At 33.3% G+C, this 19649-nt stretch overlaps 1 protein-coding gene across 2 annotated transcripts; it reads left to right on the top strand.

The window, feature by feature from the left end:
* The first annotated feature begins 1835 nt into the window (after positions 1-1835).
* LOC107029970 (protein LURP-one-related 10-like) lies at positions 1836-15878 on the top strand. Of its 2 annotated transcripts, none has more exons than XM_027911919.1 (3): positions 1836-2271; positions 2420-2650; positions 14338-14854. In XM_027911919.1, the coding sequence occupies exons 1-3, from the start codon at positions 2023-2025 to the stop codon at positions 14395-14397; spliced, it is 540 nt and encodes a 179-aa protein (XP_027767720.1). In that variant the 5' UTR covers positions 1836-2022; the 3' UTR covers positions 14398-14854. The 2 variants fall into 2 exon arrangements, with proteins under 2 accessions (XP_027767720.1, XP_027767719.1); XM_027911918.1 differs by lacking the exon at positions 14338-14854 and adding an exon at positions 15471-15878 and having other exon boundaries at positions 1840-2271.
* The last annotated feature ends 3771 nt before the right edge of the window (positions 15879-19649 follow it).

Here is a 19649-nt window from a genome sequence, read left to right as displayed (position 1 = left end):
AATGAGCAATTGAATTATTCTCGCAAGACCATCCTCTATTTATAGAGTTGTGCTTTTTCTTACAAAGCTAAAACCAACTACAAATAGGATTACGATTTCAATCATTTTCCTAATAGAATTGGAAAACAAATAAAGAGAATAATTACAATCCTTTTTCAAGTAGGATTAGGCCATGGGCCTTTGGCTGGAACATGGGCAATAGCCTAACAGTTCCGTTGGATGTTTCTCCACCAAACAATTTTTTGTTTGGACCTTTCAAGGAGAAGTTAGCCCTTCATTTTTCCAAACAAACCTACACAAATCTCTTGTGGTTAACACTCAAATTACCAATATTCTAGCTTTGCTTCAGAAAATTGAGAACAAATGTTCAGTTACATCTAAGTAGGTTATAGAGAAAGTTGTGAGTATAAGTGTTGCTACAGTCTCAAACAGAGAGATTGCTTCTCATTTGGTCGAAAAAAAACTCAATCCATGTGGATAATGTTGAGGTCTATTTGGAGCTATTTGCTTTTATCGGTGACAATTTAGGTCACGTGGACAATATTTTTGATGAAATATCTCTTGGAGTTTTCACCAAATAAAATGGAGGAGACTTCTTTTGTCTTTCCCAATCCTAGATCAGCAACCCTGGGGTGATTCTCGCCTCTTTTTGGTGTTTTTAGAAAAGGAGAAAATAAGACTCCTTGTCCCGTTGGAGCACCACCGCCCTAGTGGCACCTATCCCGCTATGGCGGGAAGAGGGGCCTTTTTCTCTCGACGTTTTTTCCTTTCCTAAATAACGACATTCCGTTCGTTACAGAATCTCAATCTCAATGAGGACGTTGAGTCTATAAAGGGGGTCCCCGTATGTGATGGCCCAACTTAAGATTAGAAGTCCAACATCGACAAAACACATGAGAGATGTTGGGTATATAAGGATTCAGGTCTTACCAACTAGCGACGCGCTATAAAGTCATGCAGGCATAGAACCAAAGCGAATGATATCACTAATGGGTTGGGCCGTTACAAATGGTATTAAAACGTAGAGTTCATGTGTCCTACGGGTATCTTTGAAGCTATGCTAGTCGGATTTTATTTATGGTTGTGAGGACCCTACTTCTATAAATGAGGGACTAGACACATTTAAGAAAAGTTTCTCTTTTTTTTCGTACTCTAAATCGTCCAATAAAACTCTATCATAAGGAACTTATTCAAATTCGTGCGTTTCTCAAATTTATTCGACTACCCATCATACTCAAGTTGGTTGAAATAGAAATGCTCATATCCTTACCGATAAGTTACTCTAAAAAAAAGTCTTCATAAAATCAAGAGAATGTAGAGGGGCTTGAGAGAAGCTCGTTAATGTGCTTAATATATATATAAATAGCCGAGACTCATAGAGAGAAATAAACATAAAGGAGTTAGCTTCGAGCCCGGTATGGTGTGACCACTCTTCTTCTTCTCCTACTTTTCGAGGCTTGTCAAAGGACAATATATTGAGAGGTAGCTACTTGTCTTCCTGACAGACCCTCTTTTTGTTTATGTTAAGCTTTGTTCTATTTGATAAACAAAGAAATTGAGACTATGTAATTATTTCATTTTCACATTTTTTGTATTAGAGACTTGTACACGTGACAACCAGATTTTGAGGCGTTAATAGACAAGTGTCATTATGGACGGTGTCACTATTCTATGAATGAAACAGACAATAATAAGGTCAATATAGGGCCCGAGCAAAAAATATCTAGTTTCAACTAAATAGACAGGTTAGAACAATTCCTCTTCTTTCTCGGTAGGTTGGAATAATATTTGAGACTAATAATAACTCAATATACACGTCTCTGAAATCAGATCAAAGTCATAATTGTAGAATAAGAAAATTCACAAATACAGTTGTATAGAATAAGATGTGTACTTATTGCTTATCCCCAAGTTGGAACCTTATCTTATATTATATACCACAAAAATATCTTTATGAAATAAAAAAGAGTATTGTCAAGTTATTTTTGCATACTAACAAGTAAAAGTGACTGATTATTGTTCATGGCAGAATCAAGTTATGCAACTATGGCTAATGATCCAGTCGCTATAATTGGATCCGAATATTGCACGCCGAACGAGGTTGATGTTGTTATATCTAGGAAGGTGAAGACACTTAGATATGGAGATTTTGTTGTTTCAGATATGAATGGAAACTTCATGTTCAAAGTTAAAGGCACAACTTTTGGATGGCATGATAAGAGAGTTATTCTTGATGCTGCTGATAATCCCCTCATCACTCTCAAACAAAAGGTACATAATTATTTTTTAAAAAGTTTAATTTCAAAGATCTACCTGTATTATAATAGTTTAGTAGTAATAACTTTATAAGTGACTATCATATAAATATTTTTTACGTTAGAACTAAAGTAGTTCTTGCTATCAATTAATTTTTGTATAGATATTGACTGAGCATTCGAGATGGAATGCATTTAAAGGAGAAAGCACAGATGAGAAAGACTTTTTATTTACAATAAAGACAACATCCATATTTCAATGGAAGACTAAATTGGCTGTTTTCTTAGCAAATAACAATTCTAAGGAAAAGAATTGTGATTATTTGATTAAGGGAAATTGGTCTGATAGATCATGTGTAATATACGCAGGAGATTCTTCTACCATAGTTGCTCAGGTTAGCTATTGTTCATTTTATTTTCTATTTATTGTTTTTACTTTAAGCATATTAATTTAGTTTGACTTGACAAATAACAATAAATTTAAAAAATAATGAGAGGCTTTTGAATTTTATAAATTAAAAATGTATATATTTTTCTAAATCTTATGATTTTAAGTTTGTCACATAAAATATTAAAATTGAAAAACTAACTAATTATAGAAAAGACACTATTTTGATAAAGCCAAAAAAAATAAGACGGCATAATTTCATTTTTGGTAATAGTAATCCCGTCATATTAAAAAAAATTAAATAAGTGATACTTTTATTATTTTGAGTATTGATATTATTACTATGATATTTTCAAATATTTAATGATTTTATAGGACTTTTTTAGAGTAAAAGGCAAAAATACTCTTGTATATAAAATAGATCAAATTAATTTGTCATTTGTTATATTTTCAGTTCAAATGACCTCCCCATTAAATATTTATCTTAAAGATACCTCCAATCACTCTAATGAATCAATAATACTTTTCTTTCTAACGATTATTTCAAAACAAGAAAAACTAGACCAACCTTTTCCATTGCTACTTGAAATGAAACAATTTACCATCAATTTTATGAATTTAGTAAAAATCTATTTTGAAGATAAATTCAACTTAAAATAAAGAAAGTAATAAAGCATATCAAGATATAACTGACATTATTATTTTAAACCATATTCTTAGAATTAGTAAGGAAAGGTACACAATATCGTGTTTAAGAAAAAATATACCCATACCTAATGTGTTAAAAAGAAAAAAAAAATCTATATGATATCTTCTTTTCAAATGAAAAATACTTATTCTACTTATTTTCTTATTTTATATAATATATTTCTCACATTCAACTACATTAACCTAATTTTCTTGATTTGGAATAACATTTTCCTACTAAAAGGAAAGGTATTTTAGTCAATTTTGATGTTCGAAGGATATTTTCGAACAAAAAATATAACAATAAGTATATTATTCAAAATATAATAAAGATAAATTTAACCTATTTTGAATAGTTTTGTATTACTTTTTTGGAAAATTTTTATTATGTTTGAGGTAAAACTTGTGGCAAACTTGTATGAGGCTCCATTAATATTTTGCCAAATGGATTTTTGGATCTCATTTTTAAAAAAAAAATGTGTCAAAATTAAATCTCTCCTCGATCTTCCTTTTAAACTTTTATCTTTTTAAGTTCAAATTTTGATTCTCTTTCTTTGTATACTTTTTTTATTCCCAAAAAAATGTGGAATTAATTTTTCTAGCCGAATTTATCTTATTGTAACATTTTAATATTATTTTTTACTTATATTACTAAAAATAGTTATTCAAAATTACTTGTCAATTAATAAAATTATAATTTTTATTTATAATTTTTTAAAGGACGTGTAAAAGAAAAAAGGACAACGAATTAAAAAACAATAGAGGTATAAGTTTAATTTGTTCTCTTGTTCTTCTCTCAACGATTTCATAATTTCTAAAAACTTAAACCTATTAAATATTCTACAACAATAAAATATAACGGATAGAGTATCAATTATCATGACAAACAATTATATAAATTTTGATACTATTTTCACGAAATCAAAATTAAAACGCATTCATAAACACCTACATATATAAATACACTCTCCAATTTATACAATATTTTTTATTCTTAAAATTGCAGCTATAATTTTTTTTCATTAGTCTAATATGAGAAAAATTGTAACTTAGTGAGAAGATTTATTTATGGAAAAAACACAATTTATAGCTTGGATTTTGAGAACAAAAGGATATCGCATAAATTCATAACGGTGAGAGTGTGTATATATGTAAGTGTTTTAATAATTCACTCCACAAGAATTTTTGTAGAACTTTACAAAAAGAAAATTACACTATTAAAAAAAAAATTATTACGATTAAATGGAGGGAAATAATTAATGATGTTTAAAATTTGTTAATTGACCAAATTTTAAATAACTATTTTTATTTATCCTAAAACAATGCAGTTGGATTTTAATGATGTTAAGAACACATATTTAGTTCAATTCTTTTTTAAATTTGTAGTGGTTTGAATGTAAATTTGAAATAACATTTTTCTTTTGATGGAAGTAATGTAAATTTGAAAAAACATTAATCTATTTAATATTTGATAAGTAGACATAAAGAAGGAAAGAGAAAAATAAACTATGTTAGAGGAGAATTAGAGAAGTAATATTAAAGAGAGAGAGAAAATAACATAAATAAACTATGTTAGAGGAGAACTAGAGAAGTAATATTAAAGAGAGAGAAAATAACATAATATCAATTTTCAAAAATTACTTTGCTCACCCTGGCTTTTTAAGTAGTTGTTTAGTAAAATAAATTTAAATATTATTTTTTTAAAAAAAGACAATTGATAGAATATATGCCTTCACTTAACAGAAGAATGGACCAGGTCCCCTACTACACTGATGAGTATAAACAGAAAGTTAAATGCAGTTAAAATCAACACAATGACTTTACGTGGAAATCTCCTTTATTAAGGGAGTAAAACCACGACCTGTCTCAAGGATTTTCAATCGTTTTCACTAATCTTCAAAAGCAATAGTAAAACACGATTACAACAAATGTGAGAAGAAGTTTTTAATCTCACGTTTAAGCAATAGTCTCTATTGCTTAACAAGCCTAAGTAGAAACCAATCTACCCACTAAGCTATCCCACTTAGACAACCTAGAATTTTAACACTACCCACTGATTCCTTTATAGTTTCAGGAATAGTTTACAATATAAGAACAAGAGAATATATTCTTAAACAGCCACACTAAAAGCTCCAGAGATTACTGCTGTTCTTGGAATAATTCTACCTTTTGTTTGATAGTAGCCTTTGCAAGTATTCTTGAAAATTCTTTATCAAGTTGCAAAAATTGCTCAAGATGTTTAGGAAAGTGCCTTTATATGGACAAGTCACTTTCCTTAAACTCTTTGCCATTGGTTGAAGAAGTCTCACTTTCTGATGCCATCGGGAAGTGTGCACCTACTTTCTGTACCGTCTCCAGCTGGCAGTCAACTGGCTCATCACCATGAGAGCCTGGTACCTCTACAAGGTCCTTGGGTTTGTTTCGTCTTCAACACTCAAGTAAGAAACCTGGTACCTTTACAAGGTCCCATTGTTTGTTAAATCATCAAAACTGCAAATAACATTTTCCCCCTTTTTGATGATGACAAAAAATGGTCTCAGATCTCCTCCAACTTTGTTCCCCCTTACTATATTCCCCCTCACTGTATTCCCCCACATGTATATTCCCCCTCACTGTATTCCCCCACATGTATAATCATTTAGCTACTTACCAGTTTTACTTCCCCCTTTTGGCATCATAAAAAAGATATGCAATAAACCAGTGATGTCAACAACAATACTGAATAAGATCAAAGCTATAAAGCAATCAATCAGGAAGGGAAAAGCATTCAAAAAAGATTATAATCAGAACAACAGAGGAATAAGTTAACCAGCAATCCATAATAACATTTAACATTAAAATTAAACTGATAATCCAAAAACACAAAGATAAGCCACAAAAAGAAAGACACAAGGGAGGGTTTTTAACAGGCTAGGAAGAGGGAGGTGGATGAGACAGGGACTGGATGATAAGAGTGAGTCGGGCATTGGCAGCATCATTATCTCTAATTGCCTTCTCCTGTAAGGCAGTGATCTTAGCCTTCAACTCTGCATTCTCTCTCTCCAGAGCTTGTACCACGGAAGAACCAGGTCCCTCATTCTGTGCAGTAAGTAGTTCTGCTTTGAGTATGGCAATTTCGGCCTCTTTACCACTCAAACGCACAGTGAGCTCCTCAACCTCATGCTTAAGTTGATCCTGATCTTCGATGAGTTGAGCCATCTTGCTCTTGGGATTGCTTCTCCCTTCAATACACTCACACTCGACCAGGGTACTCTCTGAGATAGTCTGTTTAACCGTCGCAACCTTTCCAACACTGAGAGGAATTTGAAAGTGCTTGAATACTTCCGTGAGAAAGTATCCGTATCCCATTCCATGAACACCTTTCCTCTCGATGACGGTTTTGTAGATATGCTCAAGCATAAGACCTGGGAGATTCAGGGCTTCGAAGCTACACAACATCTCCATCACAAACAAGTCAGCAGCAGTTGCTGAGGTCCTCTTTTCAGTGCGAGGAAGGAGAACTTTGTTGATGAACTCGAAGACCAACTGGTACTCGCTCTTCATGATCTTCTTATAAATCCCAGCAACCTTGGTTGTGGGTATCTTAGAAATCAAGGAAGCAAACTCAGTAGAGCAAGTTCTTCCCAGCACAGACCGGGTCCCCTCTCTAGGCACCTTGAGAATTTTGCTCAAAAGACCCTTATCTAGATGTACAGCAATGTCATTGACCCGTGTGAGGATACTCCCATCTTCTTTGAATTGAACATTATAATAGAATTCGCGCACTTCTTCTTCATAGAGAACTGGGGATTTTCTGTTGAACAAATGCAGCCATGATTGAATTTCTACCATATCATGAAGAGAGTTCATGCCGGGAAGATTGATTATTCCCATATCAAAAACTCTCCCAGCCAAGACTGCTTGCTTTCTCAGGCTGTCAACAACTTCCTGCATGTTGACACTCTCAACACTCCTATCTTGGGCACCAGGTCCCTGTGGTCTTTTCCTTTTTCCTATAGTACTTTTCCTTTTGGACTTTGTTTTTTCAACCTTCTTCGAAACCCTTCCCTTTTTCTTCCCTGACCTTTTCTTCTTACTTTTCATTTCAACTTCCTCAGCAGACAACTCAACAACATCAGACTCAGGCATTTTGAAGTTTGATACCTTGAAGGTTCTGGCACTTCTAATTGCAGCAGTAGAACGTGCACTGGCCTTCAAGGCATCGGCCATCAATTTTTGAGCAGCAGACCTTGTGGTAGGTCTTCTCCTAGGGGCCTCTTCTACAACCTTCTCTTTTCCTTTCCTAGACATTTCATTCTCTCTTCGCTCAACCTTCCACTTTAGGGGTTCCTCCTCACTTTCAGAATCAGAGGAGGAGGAAGAAGGATACTTTCCAATGTCAGGAGTTTTATCAAAAATGGGTTGAGTATTTCTTACCTCTTCCCTCTGCAAAGCTTTAGTTTGCTCAGCCCTTGCTTCCTCCCGCATCATGGCCAAACTCTCAATAACCAATTCTTCACTTGCTGCCAAGATATTAGACTCAGATGCTTTATGCTTAGGCAAATCTCCTTCAAAAAGATTATCAGGCAGCATTTCTTGCAACGGACCAGGTCCAGTAGGCAAGCATGTGCTGTTTAGATCTATGTTATAGAACGGATTGTCAGGTGTATCTTTTTGAGAACTTGAAGGAGCATTGGATCTGGACTCCACAGCAGAAGGAGAGTAGAAAGCAATGGGCTCTATTTCACTAAGAGCATTAAGCATTTGTTTGGAAGTAGAAGAAGGAGAAGACATTTTTGACTAGAAACAGAAGAAAAATTGACTTTTCGAGCAGAAAAAGGAAGAAGAAGGAACAAAGTTTGTCTTTTAACTTTTGCTTAATCCCTTCTTGAAGCAAAAAGAAAGTTAAAGGACGGATGAGAATTTCGAAAAGAAGTAATAAGGGTTTTTAAAAGACGTGAAAAGGTGCCAGGTCCGTGATTGGATGTGTCGCTTGAGAGATAAGCGATGGGAATTAACGGTCAGAATGACCGATGACTGACACGTGGCATTATCAACGGTCATAATTTTCAGCTTAAGATTAATGTATAAATGCTAACCTGGATAGGCACCAGGTACCATACAGTTACATCCTCATTCCCCAGTTGTTCTAGTCATCTTCTTTGCTAGACCAGTCCTTCCTGAAAGTATACCTACAAAAGGTACAAAAAAGGATCTTTATTCAGATATTTAAATATTAACACAAAGGATACCTGCACTACAATTTTAGCCATCAAGGGAATTCAACTTTTGGAAGCTAAGAACATCACTTGGAGATCATCATTCCTAACTTCAACCGATTTCTCTCAAAAAGATCTTTACTGAGAGCTTTGGTGAAGATGTCTGCAATTTGCTCCTCAGTTGGACAATATGTAAGCACAATATTTCCCTTCTCAACATTGTCTCTCAGAAAGTGATGTCTAACATCAATATGCTTTGTTCTCTTATGGTGGACTGGATTCTTTCCCATACTAACAGCATTAGTATTATCACACATAAGAGGAATTGCTTTGATGTGTATCCCAAAATCTTCCAAGTGTTGCCTGATCCACAGCAACCGTGAACAGCAGGCTGCAGCAGCTACATACTCAGCTTCAGCAGTTGAAAGAGACACAGAATTCTGCTTCTTAGTTCCCCAAGAGATGAGTGATGATCCAAGGAAATGAGCCATTCCAGAAGTACTCTTCCTATCAACTTGATGCCCAGCAAAATCAGCATCTGCAAAACCAACTAGATCAAAAGTATCACCTGCTGGATAGAAGAGAATCAGGTCCCCTGTTTTCTTCAGGTATCTAAGAATACGTTTTGCAGCTTTCAAGTGTGACTCACGAGGACATGCTTGAAACCTGGCACACATTCCAACACTATAAACAATATCAGGTCTGCTAGCAGTCAGATACAGCAAGGATCCAATGATTCCCCTGTACATTGTTTGATTCACAAGAGGATCTGATTCCTCTACTACAAGCTTGGAATTTGTTCCCATAGGAGTATCAATAGGTTTAGAGTCAAACATATTGAATTTCTTCAGTAGCTCCTTAATGTACTTCTCCTGACAGAATGAAATCCCATTTGATGATTGCTTGATTTGTAAACCAAGGAAGAATGTCAATTCACCCATCATGCTCATTTCAAATTCCTTTCCCATTAATGATGAGAATTCTTCACACAAATGTTCTGAAGTAGCTCCAAAAATTATGTCATCCACATAAACTTGAATAATAAGCAATTCTTGTTCTCTTTTTAATAAGAACAAAGTATTGTCTATTTTGCCTCTTTTGAAACCATTCTTCAGCAGAAACTTTGACAGCCTTTCATACCATGCTCTTGGAGCCTGCTTCAGACCATAAAGAGCTTTATTCAATCTGAACACATGATCTGGTAACTCAGCATCTTCAAACCCAGGAGGTTGTTTGACAAATACCTCATCTTTGAGATCTCCATTAAGAAATGCACTTTTGACATCCATTTGATACAGCTTGAACCCCATGAATGCAGCAAAAGCTATTAAAATTCTAATAGCCTCCATCCTGGCAATAGGTGCAAAAGTCTCATCATAGTCTATTCCCTCTTCTTGATTATATCCTTGAACCACCAACCTGGATTTATTTCTCGTAATCACTCCATTTTCATCAAGCTTGTTTCTGAAAACCCATCTGGTTCCTATTACTGTTCTTCCTGCAGGTCGAGGAACCAGGTACCATACCTTGCTTCTTTCAAACTGATGAAGTTCTTCTTGCATAGAGTTGATCCAATCTGCATCACTTAATGCTTCTTTCACATTCTTGGGTTCAATAGATGATATGAATGCTGAAAATGCAACTAGATTTCTTGTTTTTGATCTAGTATGAATTCCAGAGTTCAAAGGAGAAATAAGATTATCAAGAGGATGTGATGAACTATGCTTCCATCCTGATCTTGGAGCAGACTGGTTGATCTGATCAGCAGGTTCTTCTTCATCAAGAGTGACATCATTTTCTGGGGAGTTTGATGTACTCTGGCTGGAATTCTGAGTAGTACCAGGTACCTCATCACATTTTTCAACCTCATCAGCCTCTTCAGGTAGACTATGATTTTGATCATCACAGTCATTTTTCAGTTGTTGTTCTGCATCAGCTTCACTTCCTTCAATTTTCTGCGAATTGAATAATTTGATCACATAATCTTCATCATTTGATCCATTATTTTTCAAGCTTCCATCTTCATCAAATACAACATGAATGCTTTCTTCAATGCATTGAGTTCGTTTGTTGAATATTTTGTAAGCCTTACTCGATGAAGAATATCCAACAAATACTCCTTCATCACTCCTAAGATCAAATTTTCCAGATCATCCTTTCCATTGTTCAGCACAAAACACCTGCATCCAAATTCTCTAAGATAGCTCAGCATAGGCTTTCTGTTGTTGATCAACTCATAGGGGGTCTTATTCAAAACAGATCTTATCAGACCCTGTTGGTAACATGACATGCTGTGTTGACAGCTTCAGCCCAGAAATTTTGAGGAAGATTTGATTCAATAATCATAGTTCTGGCAATGTTCACCAAGGTTCTGTTTTTTCTTTCCACTACTCCATTTTGTTGAGGAGTTCTAGGAGCAGAAAAATTATGACTCATACCATTCTCCATGCAGAATTTATCCAGTTTTGAGTTCTCAAACTCAATACCATGATCAGATCGAATGCTGCAAATGACTTGATTCAATTTAGTTTGAATCATTTTGAAAAACACCACCAATTCTTCAGGTGTTTCTGCCTTTGATTTCAAGAATCTTGTCCATGTATATCTTGATAAATCATCAACTATTACCAAAATATATTTCTTGCCATTTCTGCTTTGAACCTTCAAGGGTCCACACAAGTCCATGTGAAGAAACTCTAGTATTCTTGATGATGTTACTTGCTTTTTGGGCTTAAAGGATGATCTGATTTGTTTTCCTTTAACACAAGCTTCACAGATTTTATTTTCAGCTTTGGCAGACCTCGGACTAGGTCCTTAGAAATCAGTTTGTTCAATAAAGATGAGCTCACATGCCCTAGCATACGATGCCAAAGATCAGCATTCTCATTCTGAGCACTAAGACATGTCAGGTCATCTCCATGAGACGTTTCTAAGTTAGCCACATACATGTTTTTACTTCTGTAAGCAGTGAGAATTACCTTCTTTGTAGTTAGACTCACCACAGTGCACTTCTCAGAAGTAAATTTGACTTCATTTCCTTTGTCACAGATTTGAGACACGCTCAACAGACTGTACTTCAACCCATCCACATGATACACATTGTCAATTGAATCTTCCAGAGATCTTCCCACTTTGTCAACTCCCAAAATGTACCCCTTCTTTCCATCACCAAAAGAGACACCTCCTCCTGAAGTGTCTTGAGTGAGAGGAAATTTTTTACATCACCAGTCATATGTTTAGAGCATCCACTATCCATATACCAACATTGACTGCTGCTCCTCCCACTCACCTGCACCAAGAATCACTTGATTAGCTTGGGAACCCATTTCAATTTGAGTTCCAGAAGGCAGACAAAGGAGTGATCAGATTGTATTTAGTCCAATAGGGTAGATTTTGAAACTTTCTAACAATGGACATTGGAGCAGTGACAGATTTTTTTTTTGAAAATCTCTGGGTTGAAACATGCTTTGGAGGACCAGGTCTCTCTTTTGGCAAGTTTTGACTTTCAGCATAATTAGAGAGTCTTTCATAGGAGTTTCTCCAGCCAGCACACTCTCCCTTTAAGTGCCCATTCTTACCACAATGAAGACAAAGCAGATTGTCAGACACAAACACATACTTGCTATGAGGATTATAAGGAGGAGTGATGTTCAGACTTCCTAGTCCTTTCTTATAGAAATTACTCTGATTTGTTGCATTTGACAATAACTTTGAGGATTTTGTCCACTTAAGAAATTTTTCAAGTTCTTCCTTAAGTTTGACAATATCCTTTTCTAATTTGTTGCTCTTCTCCAACGACAGACTCAGTTTTTTCTCAGAGTTTTTCAATTTTTCTTGAATTTCAACTTGTAAACCATTTGACATTCCATTTAGCTTTTCAGCTTCTTCAGTTATCTGATTCAACTGGTTCTTAAGTTCAGAATTATCAGACTCTAGAGACACCATTTTTGACATTTTCTCCTCCAGTTTAACTTTGTTTTCAGTTAAACTGTCAAGTTCAGCATTCATAGTGTCTCTTCAGATGTTAACTCAATTACAGAATCAATCATAACTTTTGCCAACGTTCTCAACTTTTTAAGAGAATAATTATCCAAGTCATTTTTCATATCAAGAAGAGTTACCTTGTCATCCTCTTCTTCATTTTCTGTATGAGCCATGAGAGCAAACATTTCATTGAAAATGGTTTCCTCCTCATGTACAGCCACCATAGACACATCATTTGGTTCATCAGGATCTTCTGAATCACTTGAAGAATCTCCCCACGCAGCAAGAGCCTTTTTGACTACCAAGTCTGCAGTAGTTTTTCGATCTCTCTTACTGAGTACCAGGTCCCTTCTCTTCTCTTTGTCACTTCTTGGTTTTTGATGTTCCTTGTTTTCATTCTTGGGCAGAGGACACTCTCTGATAAAGTGTCCAGCTTTTCCACACTTGTAGCATGTATCACCTTGAGTAGCATTTCGAGGACCATTTGTTCCTCTTTTAAAAACTCTGTTTTTTCTCACAATTTTTTGAAATCTGTTGATGAGATATGCCATATCATCATCACTGGAATCTTCATCTGATTTGTACTTCAGCATCAATGACTTATCCTTTTTAACTTCTTTCTTTGATGAATCGTGATTTCGATTCATCTCATGTGTCATCAGATTTCCAATCAAAGCATCCATAGTCAGCACCTTCAAATCTTTGGCTTCTGTGATGGCATCAACCTTGCTTTCCCAAGATTTTGGAAGAATTCGAAGTACTTTTCTGACTTGTTTGCTCATGCTTATAGGTTCACCAAGACTTCGCAGCTCATTTGTAATGGAAGACAACTTTGTGAACATGTCATGAATTGTTTCTCCTTCCTTCATTTTGAAGTTTTCATACCGTGAGGTAAGCATATCAATCTTTGATTCTTTGACTTGTTCAGTTCCTTCATGAGCAGTCTTTAAACAGTCCCAAATTTCCTTAGCAGACTCACAAGCTGAAACCCTGTTGAACTCATCAGGTCCTATCCCACAGACAAGAAGAGTTTTTGCCTTGTAGCCCTTTTCTATCTTTTTTCTGTCAGCTTCATCATATTTCTGTCTAGGCTTTGGAACAAGATTGATTTTCTCTCCATCCTTTTCTTCTATCATTGGAATAAATGGTCCATCCAGTACGATATCCCATAACTCACTATCTTCAGCCATGAGAAAATCATGCATTCTAACTTTCCACCAACTGTAGAAATGTCCATTGAAACGGGGAGGTCTTGTTGACGACTGACCTTCTCCGAGATTAAGTGGAGCAGCCATTCTAGAACAGATATCACTTCCTTGGTGTTAACCAAATAGAGAGTGCCTGCTCTGATACCACTTGATAGAATATATGCCTTCACTTAACAGAATAATGGACCAGGTCCCTTACTACACTAATGAATATAACCAGAAAGTTAAATGCAGTAAAATCAACACAATGATTTTACGTGGAAACCTCCTTGCTTAAGGGAGTAAAACCACGACCTGTCTCACAGGATTTTCAATCGTTTTCACTAATCTTCAAAAGCAAAAGTAAAACACGATTACAACAAATGTGAGAAGAAGTTTTTAATCTCACGTTTAAGCAATAGTCTCTATTGCTTAACAAGCCTAAGTAGAAACCAATCTACCCACTAAGTTATCCCACTTGGACAACCTAGAATTTTAACACTACCCACTGATTCCTTTATAGTTTCAGGAATAGTTTACAATATAAGAACAAGAGAATATATTCTTAAACAGCCACACTAAAAGCTCCAGAGATTACTGCTGTTCTTGGAATAATTCTACCTTTTGTTTGCTAGTAGCCTTTGCAAGTGTTCTTGAAAATTCTTTATCAAGTTGCAAAAACTGCTCAAGATGTTTAGGAAAGTGCCTTTTATATGGACAAGTCACTTTCCTTAAACTCTTTGCCATTGGTTGAAGAAGTCTCACTTTCTGACGCCATCGGGAAGTGTGCACCTACTTTCTGTACCGTCTCCAGCTGGCAGTCAACTGGCTCATCACCATGAGAGCCTGGTAACTCTACAAGGTCCCTGGGTTTGTTTCGTCTTCAACACTCAAGTAAGAAACCTGGTACCTTTACAAGGTCCCATTGTTTGTTAAATCATCAAAACTGCAAATAACAACAATGTAATTTATGTTAGAGGGAGGAGTAAATGGAAAGTTAGGGGGAGGAGTGAGAAGAAGAAGAAAAGTTATAAATGCATGGAGCAATAAAATGTATTTTTATTTATTATAAAACTCTGTTGTATAACTATGGCATGGTATACTTTATTCACCATAAAATATTTCAAAGCTAGATATATTTATTATATAACACAATATTTTGGCTTGTGTTTTCTTAATTTAGTTCATGGTACTTTCTTTTTTAAAAGTTATTGTTTGATCGAGTGTATAATAATAATAGTGTTAAATAAAGTATATGAATAATTTATGCATTAGCTAGCTATATCAGTGTTGTTTCTTATATACTATTAGATTTAATGTAATAAAAATAACAAATTTTGTATAAATTTGATAATAAATACTTGTTTACAAATATATCCTCCACACCCATTAGTTTTGAGAAATAAAAAATGTATTGATAGAGATTAAAAAGAACAGTAATTTCATCAATCAAATTAATTAATGCATGTATTGAAATCCTTTGTATTACATAATATAGATGAAAATCTATGGTATTATAACAATACACACCACACTTCAATATATAATAGATTGTGAAACTAATACAAGTATTAGTTATATTTATTGGCTAAAAAAATATATCAAATAAGATACTACAATTTTTCTAACACAAAAATTAATGCATATATTATTTTTTCTAATAAACTCTACCAAACAACCTTAAAACGAGCATTAATAATTAACTACACAAATAAATTTCTTGATTTAAACTGATGAACTAATGAACATTATATATTATGACTTATTGCAGATGCATAAGAAAATTACTGCCAAGAGTTTATTAATTGGAAAAGACAATTTTATTGTGACAATGTATCCAAACATTGATCAAGCCTTCATCGTCTCATTAATAGTAATTCTTGATGCTATCAATGCTGCCGATGCTGCTGCCATCGGTGCTGCTGCCGGTGTAGGTGCCGGTATTGGTGTTGGTTTCTAGCAACTTAAAAATATCTATTTCGCGAAGAAAAAATACTTTATCTGTCCTGATTTATGTGGTAAAATGATAATTTTAAAATTAAATTATTTATAAATATAGTACGATGATTTTTCTTGATACTCTATTTGGATCATTGTTATTCATTATTTCATAATGTATTGTATTGTACTCTATTTGTATTCTATTGTACAGTTATGTATGATAGATACAATGTTTGGCTAGACTGTATTGTTTATTATTGTTCAATAAAAATTTTATTGTTTGGCTTGACTGTATCGCACTGTATTATTAATTTATAAATTTATTAAAATATCCATAATTATTCTAGGGCACGAGGTTTGACTAGAATTAAATAATATAGGTTAAAGGGTAAAAAAAGTATTTTAAAATATTATGTAAGGATATAATTTTTTTAAAAAAATTAAGTAATAACGGGAAGACACCAAATCGATTGTTCCATGAAATAGAATTTTTCATAGTTACGTAACAACGAAATTTAACAACAAAGTATAATATATTCTAAATAACAATCAAAACAAACACTTTAGATATGATAACGATACGATACAATACAATATAATGAGTAACAATGATCCAAACACACTCAAAATAAAAGGATGCACTTAAAATAAGACTAATTAACAGAATGTTTATTTTCGATAGTTGAGGTATTTGGTCAAATTTATTCTTATTGTAGTATCATATTTTGATTATGAAAGTTATTTTAGTCAAACGGGTAGATTTCACTTTTTCTTTTTTTGAAAAAAAAAACCAATTAAGATGTTTCCATATAATTCTAAATAAATTTACATTAGTTACGAGCTTCATGACATAATTAGAGAACTATATGTAGAATTGCTAATGATATACTCATGAGCTAAATAACATGAGTAATAATTTCTTCGTTTAAAAAAGAATGATTTCTTTTTTTTAGTTTGTTTAAAAAAGAATGATCTTATTCTTTTTCTATAACAAGTTTCCACATGACATATTTAATACTACAAGATTAAAGGGCAATTTTATACATTTGACATAACTTTAATTTAAACAACATGATCAAAAATTTCTTTATTTTCTTAAACTTCGTGTTAAGTCAAATTGAAACATTCTTTGTGAAACGCGTGAAGTATATGTTACCGTGCAGTGAGTTATTTTGGTGAGTATACGTAACACCCGGGGCGGATCTATTCAATACGGTGGGGGTGTCACGCCACCCATAAACTTCGACGGAAACTTTTATATAAGTGTATATATGAAGATATAGGTAAATATTAAATGTCCGACTCACAAGTGTTTTGTGGTCCAAATGGCAAAAGGCTGAATGTTTGAACCTGATGTTGTGTGATCGAATCCCCCGACATAATTAAAGTTTTTCCTTTTCTAAAACTGCTTGAATGTTTATTAAGTGAGTTTAACCATCATAATCAGCTTTTCAATCTTCTTTTTCTTTTTTTCTTTTAACCATTATTTCAAATTATTTTGCACTTTTCTTATATTTAAATAATTTTATATTTATGAAATCTATCCTAATTCATCCTACTTTTAATATTTATTATTATTTTTCTATTTTATAATAATTATTCATATTACTAAAATATTTTTCAATTAACAAAATTAAATAATAATCTTTTTTATTTTCATTATCCTAACAATTAATTTTTCTTGAAACTGTAAAAAAATTTGTAAGAAATTGCAAAAAAAAAGATCTTAGAGTAAAATAGTAAATTGACATTTTTGTTAATAATCTCTTAAAGAATATGGAAGAAAAAGTTAATAACTAACACAAGAAACGAAAGGAATATAATTTTATTTTTTTCTTTTCTCAATAATTTGATAATTTCATAAATATTGAAATGCATCAAATATATTTCAATAAGAAAATATAATGGAAATGTCGTCAGTAATCTTGACAAATAATTATACAAGTCTTGGACTATTTTCATGTAACTCGAAATCGAAAATCATCCATAAACTCCTACAGTCCTATATATATACATACTCTCTCAGCTATATGATATCTATTTATTCTTGAACTTCAAACTATGTGAGACCCTCAACTATCATTAATTTTTTTTTTTTTATAAACAACCTACAAACACTTTTTGAAAAAAAAAATTAGAATTGTTGTTTATTTCTATTTTAGTGAACGATTTGTCAAATAAATCGAAAGACGAATAGTTCAAATTAAATGTAAAATTGATTTAAGCGTTAAGTCTATTTGGCACTCATGGACTCTAAGTCGTGGATCCGCCTCTAATAACACCCAGTTAATCATAAATTAATTATATTGAACCTAATGAAATTGACGAACCTCAATTTTGAGCTCATTTAATTTGGTTAAACTTCAAAGGATTTCTCTTAATTTGGAATGTTATTCATTTACTTTTGACCTTAAAAGTATTAAGACCAATAAGATTATCTAGGATTTCTTATATAGGATATGTATAAATGATTATCGTATTTGAAAAAGGATTTCGCTTATAAAGAATGTTGTCCGTACATAGTAATTTAAATACTTTATATGATAAAGGTTAATTCAAAGGTTCATACTTAGTATATGTTTATCTTTATGTTCAGGTTACGTTAGATATTAAAATTTTGTGGGACTCTACAAGACATGTTTAATTTGAATTGAGATTCTAGAAGACGTGTTCAGTTTCAATTGGAATTCTTGAAGGTTGTTCAACCCTAAAGTCTAGTTTATACCTGTACTAAATTTTCTTAAAAGACATCTCAAATATCCCATAAACTCTTGCATATTTTTAAAGATCACAATCTCACATATTCCACAAAAGTCATGAAATATTCATATGGAGGTCAAAACTAAATCATCCTAGTTTGAGAAATACGCCGCGAATGACCCTTGAATCAAGGAGGAAAATTAAGGGAGAAACAAAACTGTACTCGCTATCTTGATAAATAAAATTATATTTCTTTATATTTTTGTAATTGTTATTTATTTTCTGTCACTTAACATTTGTTGCAAACAAATTGGCATGCCTAGTAGGACCAAATTCCCTTCATCTCTTCTCTCGTAAATCAAATATGAAAATTTGAAGCTGCAAAGGTGAAAGAATGAGTACTTCAAGCCTCGTCTTTGAGTTTCATCAAATCTACACTCCGCCAAGCCTTGAAGCAGGGAACATTTGTAGACACTGAAAATTTGTGAGACTCTACAAGACGTGTTTAATTCGAATTGGGACTCTAGAAAGTGTGTTCACATATTCGAATTGATTTATTAATTGAGTGAGGTTCAATTAGTAATGGGTGGGTATTGAGTTGATTTATAAATGATATTAATAAATTAAATTATATTCAATAGTTGAGCGCCAACTATTCAAAAAAATATTTAAATAGTTTAAATTTGAAACCGTTAAATAAATGGTCAATTTTGAACCCACAGGTGGATGACAAGGGTATTTGGAGCTAATAGGTGGGTGAAAAGGACATTTTAGAGCCAATAGGTGGATGGAGGGTAGTTTTGTTCCATTTCCAATACTTCGAGGGTATTTTAGGCCCTTTTATAACCAATAGTTGAGTGTCAAGTATTTAAAAAATATTTAAGCAATTTAAATTTAAAACTATTAAATAAGTGGGCAATTTTGAACCCAAAGGTGGATGAGAAGAGTATTTTGGAGCTAATAGGTGGATGAGAAGCATATTTTGGAGCCAATAGGTGGATGAAGGGTAATTTTGTACCATTTCTAATACTTTGAGGATATTTTAGGCTCTTTTCGATAAAAGAATGGTCATATGACCCTTTTAGAGAGTATAATGACAAATATGAGAGTTCGGAGCCCAAAGGGTATAAAATATTAATAAAAAATCCAAAAATGGTACATAAAATTTTATATTAACAAAAACGGCAAAATCGCTGGAACAACAGCGATTTCCTCCGATGAAAAAGCAAAATCGCTGCTATTGCAGCGATTTTGCAAAATGTGATTTTTTTTAAAAAAAAATTAAAATCGCTGCCTAGGCTGCGATTTT

This window comes from Solanum pennellii, chromosome 9 (genome assembly GCF_001406875.1).
Source record: "Solanum pennellii chromosome 9, SPENNV200".
In the NCBI taxonomy this organism is placed as follows: Eukaryota; Viridiplantae; Streptophyta; class Magnoliopsida; order Solanales; family Solanaceae; genus Solanum; species Solanum pennellii.
This window is presented reverse-complemented; position numbering and strand designations above follow the sequence as displayed.

What these genes read in the sequence shown, in the direction of transcription:
- LOC107029970 (XM_027911918.1), top strand. Translation starts at nt 2,023, where the DNA reads ATGGCAGAATCAAGTTATGCAACTATGGCTAATGATCCAGTCGCTATA. An exon ending in TCATCACTCTCAAACAAAAG is followed by an intron (nt 2,272 to 2,419) that starts GTACATAATTAT and finishes ATTTTTGTATAG; the next exon opens with ATATTGACTGAGCATTCGAG. An exon ending in CTTCTACCATAGTTGCTCAG is followed by an intron (nt 2,651 to 15,470) that starts GTTAGCTATTGT and finishes GACTTATTGCAG; the next exon opens with ATGCATAAGAAAATTACTGC.